The sequence below is a fragment of the Chaetodon auriga genome, chromosome 22 (assembly GCF_051107435.1).
Source record: "Chaetodon auriga isolate fChaAug3 chromosome 22, fChaAug3.hap1, whole genome shotgun sequence".
NCBI classification, from domain to species: Eukaryota; Metazoa; Chordata; class Actinopteri; order Chaetodontiformes; family Chaetodontidae; genus Chaetodon; species Chaetodon auriga.
The window spans coordinates 12360068-12378279 of record NC_135095.1 but is presented as its reverse complement, the minus strand read 5'-3'; the positions used below and the strand labels follow the sequence as shown (position 1 = coordinate 12378279).

General features: G+C 43.7%; 1 protein-coding gene across 1 annotated transcript in view; it reads right to left on the bottom strand.

The window, feature by feature from the left end:
• Positions 1-407: 407 nt before the first annotated feature.
• The window catches only part of exoc4 (exocyst complex component 4), a 112045-nt gene continuing 94240 nt past the window's right edge, over positions 408-18212 (bottom strand). The window contains exons 17-20 of the mRNA XM_076722315.1: positions 17705-17849; positions 14346-14524; positions 14085-14244; positions 408-2563 (exon numbers count right to left, since the gene is read on the bottom strand). Of these exons, the coding sequence (XP_076578430.1) occupies positions 2326-2563; positions 14085-14244; positions 14346-14524; positions 17705-17849 (722 nt within the window). The 3' untranslated portion in view covers positions 408-2325. The remainder of the gene's footprint in view (positions 2564-14084; positions 14245-14345; positions 14525-17704; positions 17850-18212) is intronic.

Genomic DNA, 18212 nt, shown 5'->3' with positions numbered 1-18212 from the left:
GGGCTAATAACACTGCCTGGCTTTGCAAATCTCACACGGTGCCAAAAAAAAGTCCAACAGACGTGGATTTATGTCAACAGCACAAGCCTTCAGGTGGCATGTTGTCTGTGTTTATTTTTCCAATTCCAATATGCTGCACTTTGGCACTTCATGCTTCAAACCATGTCACACATCACACCTGTCAGGTAAAGTACATCCTCTAGTGCTGGTTTCAGATCCGTCTCACTCGTATGATATAAGGCAAACATCCCGGGTGCATCAAAACAGTGATGGACTGTGCTGTCATGTGTGAAAGAGGTGTTACTGCGTGCACGAACTCTTGTCAGCTGTAATTCCCCCAGTGGAAAATATGACTGTTACGCAACCACACAAGGAACAACACTGCACAAAATACACAAAACCAGATGGGAATTTGAAGCATTTATTTTTTCAGTGTATTAGTGTACGCATTGACAAATCATGTGTGCTTGATTTAGAGTAGGTTCAGAGCATTTGTGACATGATACTCGTGTTTAAACTTGTTCAAGACTGACACACTTTGATGTCTAGAATTCAATACATTCTTACTTGAAAGACAGACATTACTCTAATGGAACAGATGTGTGAAATAAAGGTCCACTGCAAAGATGAGCAGAGGAGCCGAGTTTTGCCTCCAAGTTAAAAAAAAAAAGAAAAAAGAACTTTTATTCAATTTTATATTTCCCTCATTAATAAAATGCATGGGCAGCAGGAGTGGTTTGCACTTACAGATATGGAGTACACCCAATACATAAGCCTTCTGGACTTTTATGGGTTATGTGTGCACAGTGTGGTAACAGCCAGTTAACATTGTATTAAATCTCCCCATGTATAACATTACAAAAGTGGCTCTGAAGTGAGCAGCTGAATGAGCAGATTTTAGATTTTACACCAAGTGTACGTTTCAGAGTGGTAGGCGAGCCCCTCGGCAGCTCCGCGGTTGTTTTCCCATCGATCCCAGCCTATGTGTCATTATGATGGATTGCTCTGTGGGCTTCAGGGAGACCAGCGCCGGGCCTGCTGTATTGACAAGGCTCCCATTCCCCTCTCCTCCCCTCGTTAAGTACTTCTCTCCCAAGTTAATGAACTAAAAACACGGAGGGTTGCAGGGAGCGGAATGATTTGTGATCGCCTCTTGAGTTTATATGTTTAGTTCACTTTAAAAGACTTGAGCACATGTAGTGGGGACGACAAAATAAAGATCCAGAATTGCGCCGTTTCTGTTTATAGAGCTAGTGTGGCTAATGAAATGTATTCCCACACATATTATTTAACACAATCAGTGCAAGTCATTCCACTGTGGAAGGATGAAACTGAAATCAGCAAAAAAAAACATCTTCATTACTGAGTCTCTTCTGCCAAATGTGTAAAAAAGTGAATCAACTCACAACTTTCCACACCAGCCGCGCAAGTTTACAGCACAAACTATAAGAAAACAGATAAACAGATTTTTAACAGCCATAGATATGATACAATTCTCAGCTAGGGAGATCTTTGGGGACCAACCCAAATTGGCAGCAGGCGGAAGATGTGGCCTCATTCAGACAGTCTAATCTGGCATCTGTTATTGCAGACAGAATCAGTGGGCCCATGGGGCTGCCAGGAGAGAAGAGCTAGAGGTGTAATTGAGAGCAGCAGTTTAGATCTAATAGGAAAATGAGATGAGATGGGGCCTAAGTTTGGGCGAGTGTTTGGGTGAGACAATCGGCTTTTATCTGGAGCTGGAGTCATGGTGAGTGAGGGGACTGCTGCAGTGCGAGTGCTGCATTTGTTCAGTCCTTTAAAAAGTGTAAATGGACAATATGGGTTATCTAATGACATAGATACATGGCCAAGTAGACTTGCAAAGTTTGCGGTTGCGCTGGTTGTCACCTCAATTCCCAATTAGAGTGAGTCAGTGCTGCACTTGTGTTATATACATCTACATGCCCAGAAATAGAATAGAGTACATCTGTGTCAAGATTACAATGAGCTTCATCACATCAGGCAAGAGAAGACACACTCTCCATCAACAGATTTGACACACATTATGATCTAGGTCTGGATCGAGCCTCTATTTCAGTGTTTTCTGACCCAATTCTTCAATATCTCCTGTTCTGCATGTTTTTCGCTCTCTCAGTCCTCACTCTTGCATACATGACCCAAATATCTGCAGCATGTGTTCCTGCAAGACAGATCTGAAACAAAAAAGTGTAGGTGCTGTAGACTGGTGATTGGGAAACACACCGTTATTCTCTTTCACTGGTTAACTTTATCTGATTTCCAGGCAACTCAACGCCCCCCTCTGGACCCTGTCTTGTTTTATCTTTACACAGTTGTGATCTTCTTGTCCTTAGTGGCCTGTTTGATGGCGGCCTGCTCACAGATGATCTCTTTCAGCCTCTGCAGTCGGATGTTTTGGGTGCCCAGGTCCCCTACACCCGTCTGGCTGCGATGGAGCAAGGACAGGGCATTGATGTACTCCAGCTCCGTGTAGCGAACGCCCTGGTCCACAACCAGATTTAGCAGCTCATCTGCAGTGTTGTACAGCATCTCGTAGTACTGCCTGGATGGAGAGATATGAGGAATGAAGTGAGAGGGAGGAAATGACGGGGGGTTATGCATGAAGAAAATGAGTCGAGGAGAGAAAATTAGGAAGGATAGAAAATTGAGGGGAAGCGGGGTAGAGAAAGAAAAAAGTTAATAACACTTTATATTCCTCTGTTTTGCATTTTTCCACTGCCGAATCAAAAGGAGCAACAACAACAACAAAGGGAAAACACAAAAGCCAAACTATCTGCTGTTGCTGTCAAGCCCAATTTCCTTATAAAGGACTTCAAGGACCTCACCCTGCCGCCACCGGGAGCTGGAGGCAGAGGGAAAACATTCACCGGCTACAAACTACTGAGACCGCTTTAATGAAACACTGTTGACAGAGCCAAAAGAGGAAAGAGGTGTGTGTAGAATTAATAGCTCTTTAAACTGGACTTCATGCCACAATGGGCCATTTGAAACAGACCATGAAGTACATACTGATAAAGAAGGGGCACAAAGGAAGAGTGAGTGTTTGTGAATAACACACACCTCCCACTGGTGACTAAAACATCAGACATAAAGGTCAAATGTAGCAGACAGAAGTGAGCAGAGACTGTGTTTGTATTTGTTTTCATGTATGTTGTCTGTACTTGCTTTTTACTGAATATTTAGAGGTCGACCTCCTGTGTGTGTGAGCATAGGATGTAATATTCATTAGAACCAATTAACGAAGAAGTGGACAATGTTTGTCTAGAAATATGGATTCTAGTAGGAAGGTAACTTGTCATAAACATAATTTACACATTCCTGTGCAGAAAGCACGGCTGGAGGTAAGTTAATGCACAGAAGAATGTCAGGATGCAGGACAATTTCTCTTTGCTCGGGGGCAAAACACAGTGAAATACCTATGAGAATGTGTGTGTGTGTGTGTGTGGGTGGGGGGGTTGTGCTGGCCGCTCTCAAAAACAAACAGGAACAGCAAAATGCAGTCGCACACTAGAATAGATTGCACCGCCATCCGCCCCAGGCTATGGGACAAATCCCATTCTCTCAAGAGACACTAAATGTTACACTTCCATCCAGTACTGCAGCTGTAGATACAGTCAGAGCAAGAGGACGAGAGGCGAGCTCCGTCCACACTGCGCGAAGACACGTCCTGGATTTTTTGATAATTATTTTCTTTATCTGCGCAAAACTGAAATAGTAATGACAGACAGACAGGGTGACGCACTGAACCTGGCATGAAACAAAACAAACAAGGACGGAATAATAGACAGGATATTTAACATCATGCAGTTACTGTGATTTACAGAGTAATTATTGACTATTTTAATGGATACCTGTTAAATATGGCACACGTGTTTATATGAATGTGTGTGTGTCTGGGAGAGAAGAAAATAATGATAAAAATACATGGTTTGAAAAACAAATAAATAATCAGTAGGTAGGTAATAAGAAGGGAAGCATTAGAACAACGACCTAAATAAATAGCTGGTAATTAATATTTTGAAATGTCAGTTATTGTTATGAGTTATGAACTGATGTCAGTGCCCCGACTTCAGGGGGAGGCTGTGTGTGTGTGCGTGTGTGTGTGTGTGTGTGTGTGTGTGTGTGTGTGTGTGTAACGAGAAGTACTGACGTGTGGTGGAGAGAGAAAAAAGGATACAGTGTTAGCATTACAGGGATAATCAATGTGATGTAACCACTAATAACATAATAATAATAATTACATGATAATGATAATAATTATAACAATAAATAAAGTGTTTCTTATACACAATACAATGTAAGAAGAACCATTACGATAATTACGATGAGATTCGTACTCCAATGAGGAATGAGGCCAGATCACGAAATAAGACAGGTGAGCGAGAGGCCCCCCAACACGCCTGACGTTCACACTGTGTAGAAACAGATGGAAACCAGTGGAGCCACAGTGGAACCACAGAAGCATTGTTTTCATTGGTTAGTATGACAGTATGACACGTGTCCTTCCTGTCACAAGATTTAACAGTGAAGCTGTTTTTGAGGGAGGACTGAAGCTGCTGCTGCTGCTCCGCTAACATCCTGCTGCACCTTGTGTAGACACGGCGATGTGACTCCCTGTGTAAGTAGAGCAGCAATATATGTATTTCAATGAGCTTGTCTCTGCGTGACAATGAGTACGATCTGAATGCTGGGCTGAAGAAGCTGCCTTTCCTCGCATAAACTGGATGTCAGTCGCTCATCAGCAGTGGCTCCTGCTGCTTTTTGAGCACAGCCGTTCGGTCTGTTGCTCTGACGTGGCTGAAGAAAGGCCTTGGAGGTGTTAAGTCCACCTGTTGTCAAATCATTTTTATGTGACAGTGCAGAAAGAGAGTGATTTCTAATTATGTCCATCAGAGCATCTGGAGAAAGAGGGTGAAGCTCTCTGTTGTGCCAGAGGAAGATGAAAGTAAATGGATTCAAATCTTTTCTGATATGGTGCAGTAAAAAGACATTTTGCTAAGAAAAGATATTTTTATCTCATTTGTTGAGCACCTCCACCCATCCAAGACCCATTCGCTTCTTGAGATGATCATTTTCGATGCTAACGAGGCGCTAATGAGCACTCTGGGAGCTTCTGCTCCTAGGTGTTTTATGTGCCGTCATTTTGGAGATTCAACAGTAAAAAAAGATGAGGGGTGCAATGAATGAGATGGAGATGGAGAGATACAAAGAGAGGGAGAAAGAGTGACGACTGAAGAGATGAGTGAGGAAGAGAGGTGCATAATATCTGTTTTTTTTGGCCTTCCCCTTACAAGTAATGCCCTTGGCCATCGAAGCATTTGCATTCTGCCTCACTCTCCATCCTGCTCTCAATTTCTCTCCAAGGTCTTGTTCATTTTTCCATCTCTGAGCTCATTTCATGAAAAAGCTTGTCAATATTGATGAGGGTCACACTGGTTCACTCCTTAACCGGGGGCGAGGCAGAAGAGAGGGGGAAGAAGATGGATCCCGCTTGTGGTTTTACCTCATCGTGAAATGCGAAGCGCACCTGTGTGTTTGTCGTTGTTGTGTTAGTTCCCCTAAATGTGTCTCTTTGTATCCGTTTGTACGTGCACAGTTTGTGTTTATGCGTTAGCGCGTTTACCTCACTGCAGCAAAACGCCGGCTCGAAAGCATTAACATTTCATTCCCGGCGATTACCTGCGCGAGCGAGGCAGATCTTCTTGTTAAATGATGGAATGGGAAAAACACATAAAGCCACAAAGAAAACACACATTTTTTTTGTTGAGGGAGGAAGCTTTGAACAGAAGGCTTCCCTCTCTCAAACACCTTCTTGACTCTCAATGGGAAACAGATTTGCAGGGGAAGGCAACTGTTGATTTTGAACAGAGCAGCAGAGTAGAACCTGCACCTCACTACCTGACACTGACTCACGTTAACTCTCTAAAGGCGCATAATTATCTGTGCAGTCGATGTGTGTTAAATACTTGAGTATGCAGTTTGTTTTTTCAGTCCTGCAGTTATTTACTATGTTATGATTGGAGAGTCCACAGTAAATTGGCTGTTGGTGTGAATCTGAGTGTGTCTGTGCCTGTGATCTGTGCTAGGTGTCCAATGTGAGCTCGGACAGGCTGTGGGGACTGTGGATAAATAATGACGGACAGAGGCTTAAAACATAAAAAAGCATCTTGGGCCAGGACGAATTATGTCCAAATTCTCGCTGCTGAATTTGTGTCGGCTGACTGACTGACAACTGTTTAGACTCAGCTCCCTCTTTCAATTAAGAAAACCCGTCTGGTAGACTAGTAAGTTATGCACACTGTGGGAAATTAACAACAAACATCACTGATGAAATCGGAAATTATGACTGTGACCATTATTGCGGTTGGACATTTTTTCCAGTCTTAAAAAAAAAAAAAAAAAGTCTAATAAAATAGCAAAAGTGGCTGGAAAGCTTTGGAACCCATCTGTTGATGCAGCAGCCGGCAGGTGGAAATAAAACATATCTCATCAGTGCTATTAAACAGAGCTTAACTACAGCATAATAGCAACTATAATTCACTTGGCAGTGATGCATTTAGGACAAATCCCACACAGGACTGGTTAAAAGCAGATCTACTGACGTTCGTTTCTAACTGATGGCGGGGTGCTGAATCCACTGTGCAGTGTCTTTCTTCGGCGTCTCATATCAAAAGAGAAAAGCTGCACCCACAGGACGACGGTGTGCAAGACTGTCAGCTGGTTGTGTGTGTGTGTGTGTGTGTGTGTGTGTGTGTGTGTGTGTGTGTGTGTGTGTGTGTGTGTGTGTGTGTGTGTGTGTGTGTGTGTGTCGGAGTTGTGAGGACAGCTGGCAATCTGGCCTCTGCTCAGCACAAAGGGGAGGGGGCCGGTTCAGTCAGGGAAAGTGTAAGTGTTTGTGTGTAACTGTGTGTGCATCCGTCTTTGTATGTGCCTGAGTGATGCATCTTAGTGTGTGCTGAAAACACTTTCAAACAGTTCATTACCCAAGCAGTTGGAAAGCCATTTGCCAAACAGGGTAAGGGGCTGTTAATAAGATTAAAATCTCTCGGCACCCCACCATCAAGAAAGAACCCCCAGTGACGCACCCACACTGACACACAAACACACACTTCTTTTTATCGCTTAAAGATACAGCTATTTAATGAAACCTGCATTCAGTTTTTTTTCCCCCACAAATCCAAAGTGAATTGTTTTGTTTGCTTTTTTCCTTAAAGTCTTTATTCACTGTCGTCAGTCGCCTTCTCTCTCTCTCTCTACACACACACATACTAATTTTACCAGTTTCCACCTGCTTCCCCCCACAGTCCCATCTATAAGAGCACTGCTTTAGTAATCAGCGCATGTGCGTCAACATGCCTCCATGGTGTGCTTTCTATTAAATTTTAATTAGCAGCTCCCACCCTCCCTTTCCCCGTGTACAAAGAATATTAAATAAATTTATGATGCGTGGATGCAGCATCGGACAGACAGATATGTATGTCAATGAGAGAGAGAGAGAGAGAGAGACATGGAGGGAAAGCAGGAGAGCGGGAGGAAAAAGACAAAGACGGAGAAGAAAAGGGAGAGAAAAACAAGAATCAGCACAATTCATTCCACCCTCATTTCCAGCGTGTACAATATTAAGGCCATTACAGGCTGCCTCTGTCAGCGTGTTTGGAACAACACATTAGTTAGTGAGGGAGAGATGAGGTGAGGAAGGAGGAGAATGGATGAGAGACCTCTCCGTCAGCTGGAACTAAGACTTGTTGCTGCAGTAACAGAAACCAGGACTACTGGCACAAACAAGGGAGCTTCTGATTGACTTCCTCTCTTTTTTTAACCATCACTTTAACAGTATGCCCACACTTCATTTGCTTTTAACATCCCAAAGCAGCGTTTTTTGAAAACGGTCCCCAAAGTGGCGCCACTTCTAAAACCCAATCTCACATTTTAGAGCAAAAACAATCACTTAAGCCTGAGTGGGGGGGCAGTGAAGGCTTTAAACTTTAACATCTTTCTGTTGCCTAATGTGATCACTCACTTTCCATGTCAGCTCAGCCAATCGTACGATGCAGCTGCCGTCACTAAGCTAGACGTTTCTACGGATGGTCATAGAACAGCAGGTAGGATAGCAGCTGGTTAACGTGGCACCCCTCAAGAAGACGCATTCAGGTGTGGACAGCTTGCTTCCCTTCTCCATGTAAAGCTACAAGCCAAGTAGCTTTCACTGCACTGTCACTTCTCACATGTCTTTGAGCTCTGATTAGAGTCCAAATTATTTCTCACTGCTGTGTGTCTGGAAAAGCGTGTTGCATTCCCACAACTACTGTTTACGAAGCGTCCCAGGTTAGTGGAATCAGGGTCGTATGGTCGTATTGACAACTGTGAACTGTCCTGATCAGTCTTAGCTGTGGCATAACTGCACTTTTAACAGGGCCTCTGATATGATGACTAAGATGTTTATTCTTCTGCTTTATTAAATAATTAATATGAAAATACAGTTAATGTAAATGTTGTTTTATGTGATGAAAAGTGGATCTAAATGTTAAAACCTAACCTTAAGAAGACAGATCATTGCAAAAATTCATGTCATTTTCACATGGAACTCATCATGCCTTCTTCAATCTCTCTGTGAGGTATCTCTCCCTGCCCTCCCTCTGTCTCCCTCTCTCCCTCCAAAGCTGTCCAACTGTCTCTCCTCTGGTAATGAGGAAAGGTCTGCAGAGACACTGAGACTAAAGCTTCATCAGCAAAGACCAGTCCCATCATGCTGCGCCTGACAACAAACACACAAACACACATACACACACTCTGACTGGCTTCATCAGCAAAGACCAGCGTCATCACCCCCCCACACACACACACACTGCATGAATAGACAGGCTTCATCAGCAAAGACCAGCCTCATCATACCGCATCTTGTGCATGCACACACACAAAACAGCAGAGGAAGGGAGGGGCTGGGAGGAGGAGGAGGAGGAGAGAGAGAGTAACAATTCAGCAGAGGCAGTGCAGGTGGTTGGACGGTAGCACAGAAAGAAAAAGACAGGGGGAGAAAAATGAAGAAAAAGCGACTGAGAGAGGAGGAAGAGAGAGATAAAGAGAGAGACACAAGGTGACAGGAAGGGAGACAGAAGCCGAGCGAAGTGACAGTGTACTGAAGCCAGGCCTAAATACAAACAGTTTTATCTGTTGACACCCACTACCTCCTGACACGGCCGTCAACTGTACTTATTACCACATTCTCTGTAGACACACCAGCCTGTCACCTCGACACACACACGGGGATTTAGACATACACACAAAAACACACAAAACCAAAGACGGTTTATTTGCCGATGCGCACACACCGGACCTTGGAGGCTGGGGCGCTACACTTCGGGACAACACATAGTACACAAGGCTCTTGTACAATTCACACATGTACGCCCGCACACGGTAGTAATTTCCAGTAGCAGACAGGTGGGTGCGATGGGCTGAACTCTGGGGCATCTCCACAGTGAGGCTGTCAGACTGGTGCTTAGCCTAGCTACGGGCTAAGGGGGCTTGCAAGTTAGCTATGAATGTTATGACAGCCCTGCAACCCGCCTACACGGGTCACTGGGCAGCTCAGAGCTCCTCTGTATGTGTGTTTGTGCTAGCGACAGCGTGTTATGAGTTTGTCATGTCTCAGTTTGCGTCTGGAAAAACATACCCTAAAACGCTGCCGCGCCACACATACAAGATATCACACAGACAAACAGGTAAGTGTTTATTTACATTTACCTTTGGTGCAGCACACTCGTGTGTACTCACACTGTTGTGTAAAACACGCCGTGGTGTGTGTGGCGCCTGTGCTTTCAGGAGGTGCGTCTGCCGGTGGGCTGCAGGGAAAATTAGAAACACACCTGTGTGTGTATTTGCAGTCACACACAAGTTTTCTAATGATTAGATGCTTTTACAGTCAGTGGAGATCGTTCAAGTCCTCAGCTTTATGACATTAAGCCACTCAGTCCTTAAGCTTTCCTGATCTGAGACCAGCGCGGAAACGATTAGTCGATTAGCCAATTGGCGGAAAACTAATCAACAATTCAGCATAGGACACGTGTACAGCAGAATGGAACTTGATGACAGGGAAAAAATGTAGAAAAAACATTTTTAAATACATATTTTTAAAGGCTTTAAGGTCACTCGCTAGCTAAGCTGTGCAGCAAACAACATGTGCCTGGATTTTAAATGTGAGTGAAAGCTAATTATGTTAGATCTCCATTTCAGGTTACTAAATCTGCTGCCGAGCAAAGTAAGTCCAAAATTTCTCCTCAGCTGGAGAGGACTGTTGCCAGGCAACACAAAAGTTTTTCAAAGTTTTGTTGTTGTGTTTTCTTTGGAACGATTATGGCTCCTGGGCTTTTCAAAATAAAAGTCGCCAACAACATCACGGTTATCACCAGAGAGAGAGGTGAACATATGGGACAGTGAGAGGTGACCAGTGGAGTGACAAGGCTGAGGGCACAGTCTCTCTCTCTCACACACACAGAGTTCCATTTCCTGGAGAATAACAGTAACCTAAACCCTAGTCTACGCCCTAAAATCTATTGATTTACTTGTGATTGTGTAAACAGGTTTATGTCCCCACAACATGGGCGCACACACACACACACACACACAGTACACACAGATGTGACACTGAAGTCACACACAGTTCTGCAGAATAGGACCGAGCCCCTGAACTGTTTCTGAGCAGATGGTCTGTGTGTGTTCACTTGTGTGTTAGAGTTTTGGTGTGTGTGTGTGTGTGTGTGTGTGTGTGTGTGTGTGTGTGACCTTGACCCACAAGCTGATATTGCTGCCAAACTTCTGACTGAGAGACAAGAGACCGCCAAAGGAACTCGCAATACAAACACACACACACACACTCAGTCGCACACACATATTGGAGTTTTAACACCCTGTGCAACCTTTACAATTGACAAACTGTAGGTTTCCACAGCATCATACTGTATATAACCTGGCCTCGGCCACAAGGTGGCACTGTTTCCACATCCGTCTTCACAGTCTTGGAGAGAGAGGAGTGAAAGTGTGTGTGAGAGAGAGCCTGTGTGTGTGTGTGTGTGTGTGTGTGTGTGTGTGTGTGTGTGTGTGTGTGTGTGTGTGTGCGCACGCGCGTCCATGAACTCTGCAGTGCTGGTTATCGGGCCTCTCCTTAGTTTTAACTCAGATCAATGGTTATTACTGTGCCCTTGTCCAAGCCTCTCTCGCCTCTCCCTTTCCCACACAGGCACACAGATGCAAAAAAAACCAAAAACAAAACAGCCAAAACACACACACACACACACACACACACACACACACACACACACACACACACACACACACACACACACACACACACACACACACACACATGCTGAACACACGAAGGAACATTAAACTACATGGGCACACAGGCAAGCGTCTGCAGCCTTCCTCAAAGGCAAGCTTCCTGCTGTGATCACTTCCTTTCCTCATTTCACTCTTGTTTCTCCACAGGTGGTAATAAAAAATACTGATGAATATTCTGCTTTTAGTCCGTCTTCTTCACGCTGCTTTTCACTGCTGATTCTGCTCGGCCAATGTTAGTTTTCTCAACACCTTCACAACAAAACTCTTGATGCAAATGCTTTACTTTTATCTTTAAATATCTATGACATTCAGAGGATTCAGCTGCTAAATGATTCACTTCGTCAGTCAGGGACATTTGTTGCTGACAATCTTTGAAATTCTTTATATTTGTGATACTTTTAAACTGCATCTCCTCATTGAAAAGTAATGATTTGTTGGGGGCGGTTGAAACGCTTCCATAATGTTTCTTCTACATCAGTTGTCTTTTACAATTTTCCATTCAATAAGCTCATGTACTGTAACCTCAGCCAGACAGGCTTAATATATTAGAGCCTCACACCAAGTAGAATGAACACAAAGTGCATCTGTAAGCATATACACCCTGTGATGCACACACTAAATGGCATGGAGTGTATGTTTATGCCAATGTTAGAAATTACTGTGTATCAGAGTGTGCAGCCTTTCAAAGGGAAGCCTCAAAATACAGCTTGTGTTTTTCTTTGTAAGGCACAAACGCATAAATTTATCTTATTCCCATCATCAGACTCTCTCCTGCAGACCGTTTGGTCACCTCCGCTCGCAGGTGTGAGCAATGCAGCACACTTGATGAATATTCACGTCCTGAACATAAACACGGTGATTTCAAAATGCTGATTGGCTTGGCTGCGTTGCTGTGCATGGATGAGAGCAAGGGATACATATTACATGTGGTTGAGGGTTTGTTTGTGTGTGTGCGTGTGCGTGTTTGCAAGGGTTGGTGTGTCTTGGAGCCGGAGGCCGGCCAATCCAAAAAGCCATGAATTTGTAAACAATGTGCTCTGCAATTCCCAATCAACACCTCCACACCACCCACGCCTCGTAATCAGAGAGAGCGGGAGAAAGAGAGGAAAGACAGAAGAGCCATCACTGGCATTTCTCCGTAATCAGAGTTGACGGAGGGTAGAAATAACATACTAATCAATGGTCCTCTACATCCAGTACAGTTCAGGTCATTTCAGTTTACTTCTTTGTTTTTTTCCTGAAGGGAAACTTGGCTTGCAGTACCGGCGTATTATAAACGTCCAAACACAGACAGCACATAGCCACCCATCCACTCAAACATGTGACTCCCTCATAAAGACTCCAAGAGCCGTGAGAAGCAAATAATTAACCCTACGACACAAGGCGACAACGTGGCAGACACTGGCAAACACATTTCACAACCACAAATATTAAGAGTGAGAAGGTTAGGAAAGGTGCGTCGACAGATAGTTGAGACGCTGCCAAAGAAACGAATAAAGACAACCTGAATGTTGGCTTTTGAGCAGGTTTCGCAGTCAAAACCTTCACCAGGTCGTGCGGAAACTTTCTGGAACAGCTTCTTTTCTAACAGAGCAACAAGTGTCCTACTTCTTCTGCTTTTGACAGACAGACAGAGGCTGACACCCATCGACACCTGAAAACAAAGCGGCTATATTTGAATATGAAGCTGATGAAGTTTTTCTCCTCTCATACCATTTCACTTTCTCCTCTTTCTCTCTGTCTTTGCCTTTCTTGCTTTCGTCTCTCTCTCTCCGCTGTGTTCTATCTTCCACGCTGTCCTCTCCAAGTCAATTCAATGCCTTTTCCTGTGAAAGACATCTTTTCTATAACTTCCTTTCACTTAGGTTTTTCAATTTTCCTCCACCTAAGCCCTCCCTTCCTTCTCCATCTTTTCCATCAGCCTTCCTCTCACACATTCTCTCCCGTCAAGGACACAAGCTTCTGAGAGAGGAAAGAAAAATCATATGAATACTATGAATCACCCTTCTTTTTCTTTCTTCTCCTCCCTTTCTACCCTCCCGCTCCCTCCCACCCTCTTTTTCACAAAGATATCTGAGCGCTGATTTCCCCCATGCCTGTCAGGGCTGGACAGCACTGGGCAACAGCAGGCAGACTCACAAAATATAAACGTATGAATAAGAAATAAACACCAACAACCGTGCGCACGCAGACACACAGTGTGGTTGACAATCTGTTTGGCCATCTGTCTGCCTCGTGCGGGGACGGAGTTGCTGTCTGAACTTGAGGACACTGTGCACGTGTGCGCGTGTCTGTGCAGGTGTGCGGTGGGGTTGGACCAATTTCTCAGCATTTTTAGTCTGAAAAACTGATTATCAGCTTGTAAGTATTGCTCAATTTTATATCTGATTTATAATTGAGTAATGTTACACTGATTAGCCCCTTTAGGTGTTAAAATGAGGGTGATTGTAGTAGTGATTCCAACACCTGAATATGTGTTAATATTAATATTTATAAGATTACTATTAGCTTGGATTTCAAGGGAGAGTCCAGGGATATCAGAGGCTTTATCACCATGACAACAGCAAAACTAAAGAGGAAAAAAAATCAAGGATGTCTAAAGTATTGGCAAGAATGTGGCATGACAATTTAGAGATATCTTCAGCCAGCTACTTCAGCCACACTGGTGTATGTACAAAGAGCCTCTGGTTGAACCTGAAGGAGAAGTGTGACCAGGCTCTTACCTGGCGAAGTCGAGGTCGGCCTCCCTGGACATGGTGATGTTGGTGAGGTTCTGTTGGAGGACAAAGATGTTCCTGCACATCTTCTTGATGCCGGACTCGCTGATCCTCTTGAAGTACTGGGCCCCGTTGATTAGAATACAGGAGATCAGGTGGCCCAGGCCTGTTGAGAGGAGAAAGGGAATCCAACGGTTTTCAGATCAGCGTGGAGAGGAATTAAAGGGAAAAGTGGGGCATAAAAAAAGAGAGAAGCTCCGTGCTGACCCTCAAAGATGTACTGGAACTTATGCTGCTGCAGGGCGGCCCCCATGGCCTCCTCTATGGCTGAGATGTCCTTGTTCAGTTTGACCACCAGTGGGTCGTAGTCCATGCTCTCCACGTTAGCCACAATGGCATAATTGCCTTGCTTTGTCAGGGGGATCAGGTAATGGAAACAATGCACCCTGGATGATGAAGTTGAGGGAAAGAAAAGAGAAAGAGGATGATTAGATCATGAAGAATATTTATTTTATGAAGGTCACTGCTGATATGTTGGAAGAAGGAATTATGATGTTTAGAGTATTCACAATATGTCCACTTATACAGCTCCATTATACATCATCTACATACCAGTATCTGGGCCAATAATGACAACTGACTACTGTTAATGGAGTCTATCAATTCCTGGCAGACAGTAGAAACATGGTGATGACTCATCCTGCCTCTTTTTACAAGAAATGCGTAAATATGCGGAAGCACATAGCACTCTGCTGGCTGTCTGATGGATGGATGGATGGATGGATGCATGGATGGATGGATGGATGGATGGATGGATGGATGGATGGATGGATGCATGGATGGATGGATGGATGGATGGATGGATGGATGGATGGATGGATGGAGGACTTAATTGATCCCCTTAGGGAAATTATAGTGTTGCAACAGCAATTCACAAATCACACAAAGCCCATAAGTTAAAGTGAGCTGACCTGAGGTAGGTAACACTATTTTATAAATGTATATATACGTGCATAGAAACGATCACACTTGATAAAAAGTACAGAGAATAAAAAATAGATTGGAATTAAGATACGATAAAACTCTCACAGTGCATATTAAAGTTGAATGGAGATGTGGAACAAACACAGATGGAGTAAACAGCTCCAGTGGACTGATTGTGGGTTAAGGACCTTGCTCAGGGGTTCTTCTGTTCACTTCTCTTGACTGGTAGAACTGCATTTATTCTGTTGTAAATGGGCTCCTAACAAACTGCAATGAACGAGGCTCATTTAACTTTGCAGAAAATATCAGAATGTTTAAATAACATTTTTTTCCTTTTACTGTTGGATTACTGTTAAGCAGCATACCGTGTTTAGGCTCAAAATGAAAATAACTGTAATCTTGAGAAGCAAAACAACCCTTCCTCCAGTTTGCTTTACGCCCATGATAACATATACCTTTATTGTTATTTTTAGGAATGTAGTGGGTAGAGGAAGTGAATTTAAACCTATCCTTTAACAAGATGCTACTTCTCTCTGTCCATTTAAACACCTACATCTTGGTCTGAGGGTCATTTTGGTCCATAGAAGGCTCATTTCTGTCTAGACTTTAGGAGTCAATACTCTCATAATGCCATAATCACAGCGCCCTGAGCAGAAAGGTAGAAAATGATACGGGTGAATGTCTCTTCCCCCTGAGGCGAAGAACACAACTACACCACACTTTCAATGCCTCCATCTCACTTCCTTATCTCTCTATTCAATCATTTCTTGCACTTAGCTACTGTATCTCCCTTCCTTAACCCCCACCATCACTTTAACCTCCACACTCATCTCTCTTCCTCCCTCCCTTCCCGCTCTCTTCCTCATGGCTTCATTTAGTTGGTACCACTATCAGGGGAAATTCGCTAGATGGGGAGAGTCAATGGAGTGTAGCATATAGCTAGACATCAGCCTCAGGGAGGGTTTTCTACTGAAATCATAAACAATATTGCATAAGCTACACAATAGTCTGCAGGGAAATCGTGGTACATGGAGGGATGAAAGAAAGGGGAGGGGATGATGGAGGACTATTAGTGGTTGTGTGTGTGTGTGTGTGGGGGGGGGGAGTATATGGTGTGGTAAATTAACTTGGATATTGACATTCAAAACACATACTCAAGACACGGTACAAATTCCTGAACTCCTGCATTTAGAGCAGAAGTGTGACTTTTTGTCTGTGTGATTTAATGACATGTCCTCTAAGTGTGTGTGGTATGATCACGGTAACTGGGCTGTAAATGATTTAACATCATACTGTGCGTTTCTAATGTCAAGATGCCACCAATGTGAAAATGATGGCTGTGGGTGTTCTGTTGCACGTCACACGATGTGTACTGACCTTAAACTTCCTCCCCAGGCACTGATTAAACCCCTAAACACTCAGTGCTATTCATGAAATTTACATTCATTCATGTCGTACATTGGCTGAGATGTAACTCTACACCTTTGCCTTCATGTTGTATGCAGAGATCTATGTCGTCTCCGCCGCTCGCCTGCAGCTTCGACCCGCTAAACACACAAACTACATCAGCAGTTTAACTATCTGGCCAGCTTTTCTGAGTTACGCTTGTCAGAACTTTCCTCGCCAACGCTCCTATGTCACATAAAATGTCCTGTCAGCATTTGATATGACAGCATGTACAGTGGCATGCTAACTTCGGCTAACGTCATCTAGCACACTGCAGATTTGTTCAGACACAGTCACCAGATAAAACACGAGGAAAATTTACTTTCCGGCTGACTGACATGTTGGCTCGAACTTGCCATCATTTCGAAAATAGTGAAACTTAGCTTGCAAAATACAGAGCTACACCTGACTTCTCCTCTGATATCCTTCCTTTCACTGTAGCCCCACTCCACAAGTTGACAGGATTGATTGTTTAGGTATGTCATGTATGAAACCCTGGCTGTCTGAATCCATGTTTCTCTTCTCTCATTGGTCCACTGCAGTTCCAAAGTGGAAATGCTCAGCCATGATGTTGACTGCTTATTCCACTCTTGTAGCATACAAAAACAACACCATATGGACGTGTTAACAAGGATAAAAACATTTCCACTGGAGGGGGGTCTTTACAGGGTTCAGTCAGAAAAATATAATTTTCCTACCATATTATGTGGCTGTAACTAGATAATCTTCAAACACTTAATTCAAAAACTGTTTTCCTTGAGGGAAACAAATCATCACCCTGAAATAATGAGCAGTGCAATGTCAAACTACAAACAAACGCTACATGCAGGTCAATTCCACCCAACCTGCTTTGAGCACTATGTTTACAGAATAATGGTATAAAGTGTGTGTAGTTTAACGCCTTGACTTAAAAATGGAAATGGTTCACCTGAAGAACGACTAATAAATAAATACATTCAATTAATTTCTTTCTTTGTGACTATTCTCCATACAACACATGAATACATAAAACCACAGCGTGGTAACAATAAAAACAAGATTCCTCAACTTCTATAGTATTAAAATTAACTAAGGAGTGTTCAAAATGGTCCATTGTAACACAATAAGATAAACCGAACAATGCCAGATCAAGCCCCTGTGTGTGTTTTCATCCTGCAGTCAAGTCAAGTGTGGGTGATTTTCTCTCTTCTCCATACCTGACCTCCAGGTGCAATACCAGGAGACAGCGGTCGGCAATGTCCTGGAAGCCCCTGGACAGGTCGCTCAGTGTCTGGAGGATCTGCTCTCTGCTCCGTTCGCTCCCACTCACCACCTGGCTGTCTGCTGAGCACGCAGACACACCTGGACGGACAGAGCAGACGCAGTGTTAGCAATCACAATTGTTACAAACAGTGGCAGCAGCAGTGAGTGCAAGGACCATCCTTTAACTAAAGGAAATACAGCGAAGTATCAATGTCTGGATGGTGCTGAAGAGTGCTTGAGCAAATCTTACCAACTCAAGAGGTGCTGTTCTTATAGCTGACCCTGACCTCTGACCCCCGACAAATGTGCTACTCCATCATTAGTACTGTGACCCGCTTGCATCCACACACACTGTACTGTACTCCAAGTTAATACACATGTTCGTGTTGACATAATCAGGCAGTGAAAATGACACCACCTCATACAGTACAGCACAAAAGGAAACCATTAGTCCAAAGATGC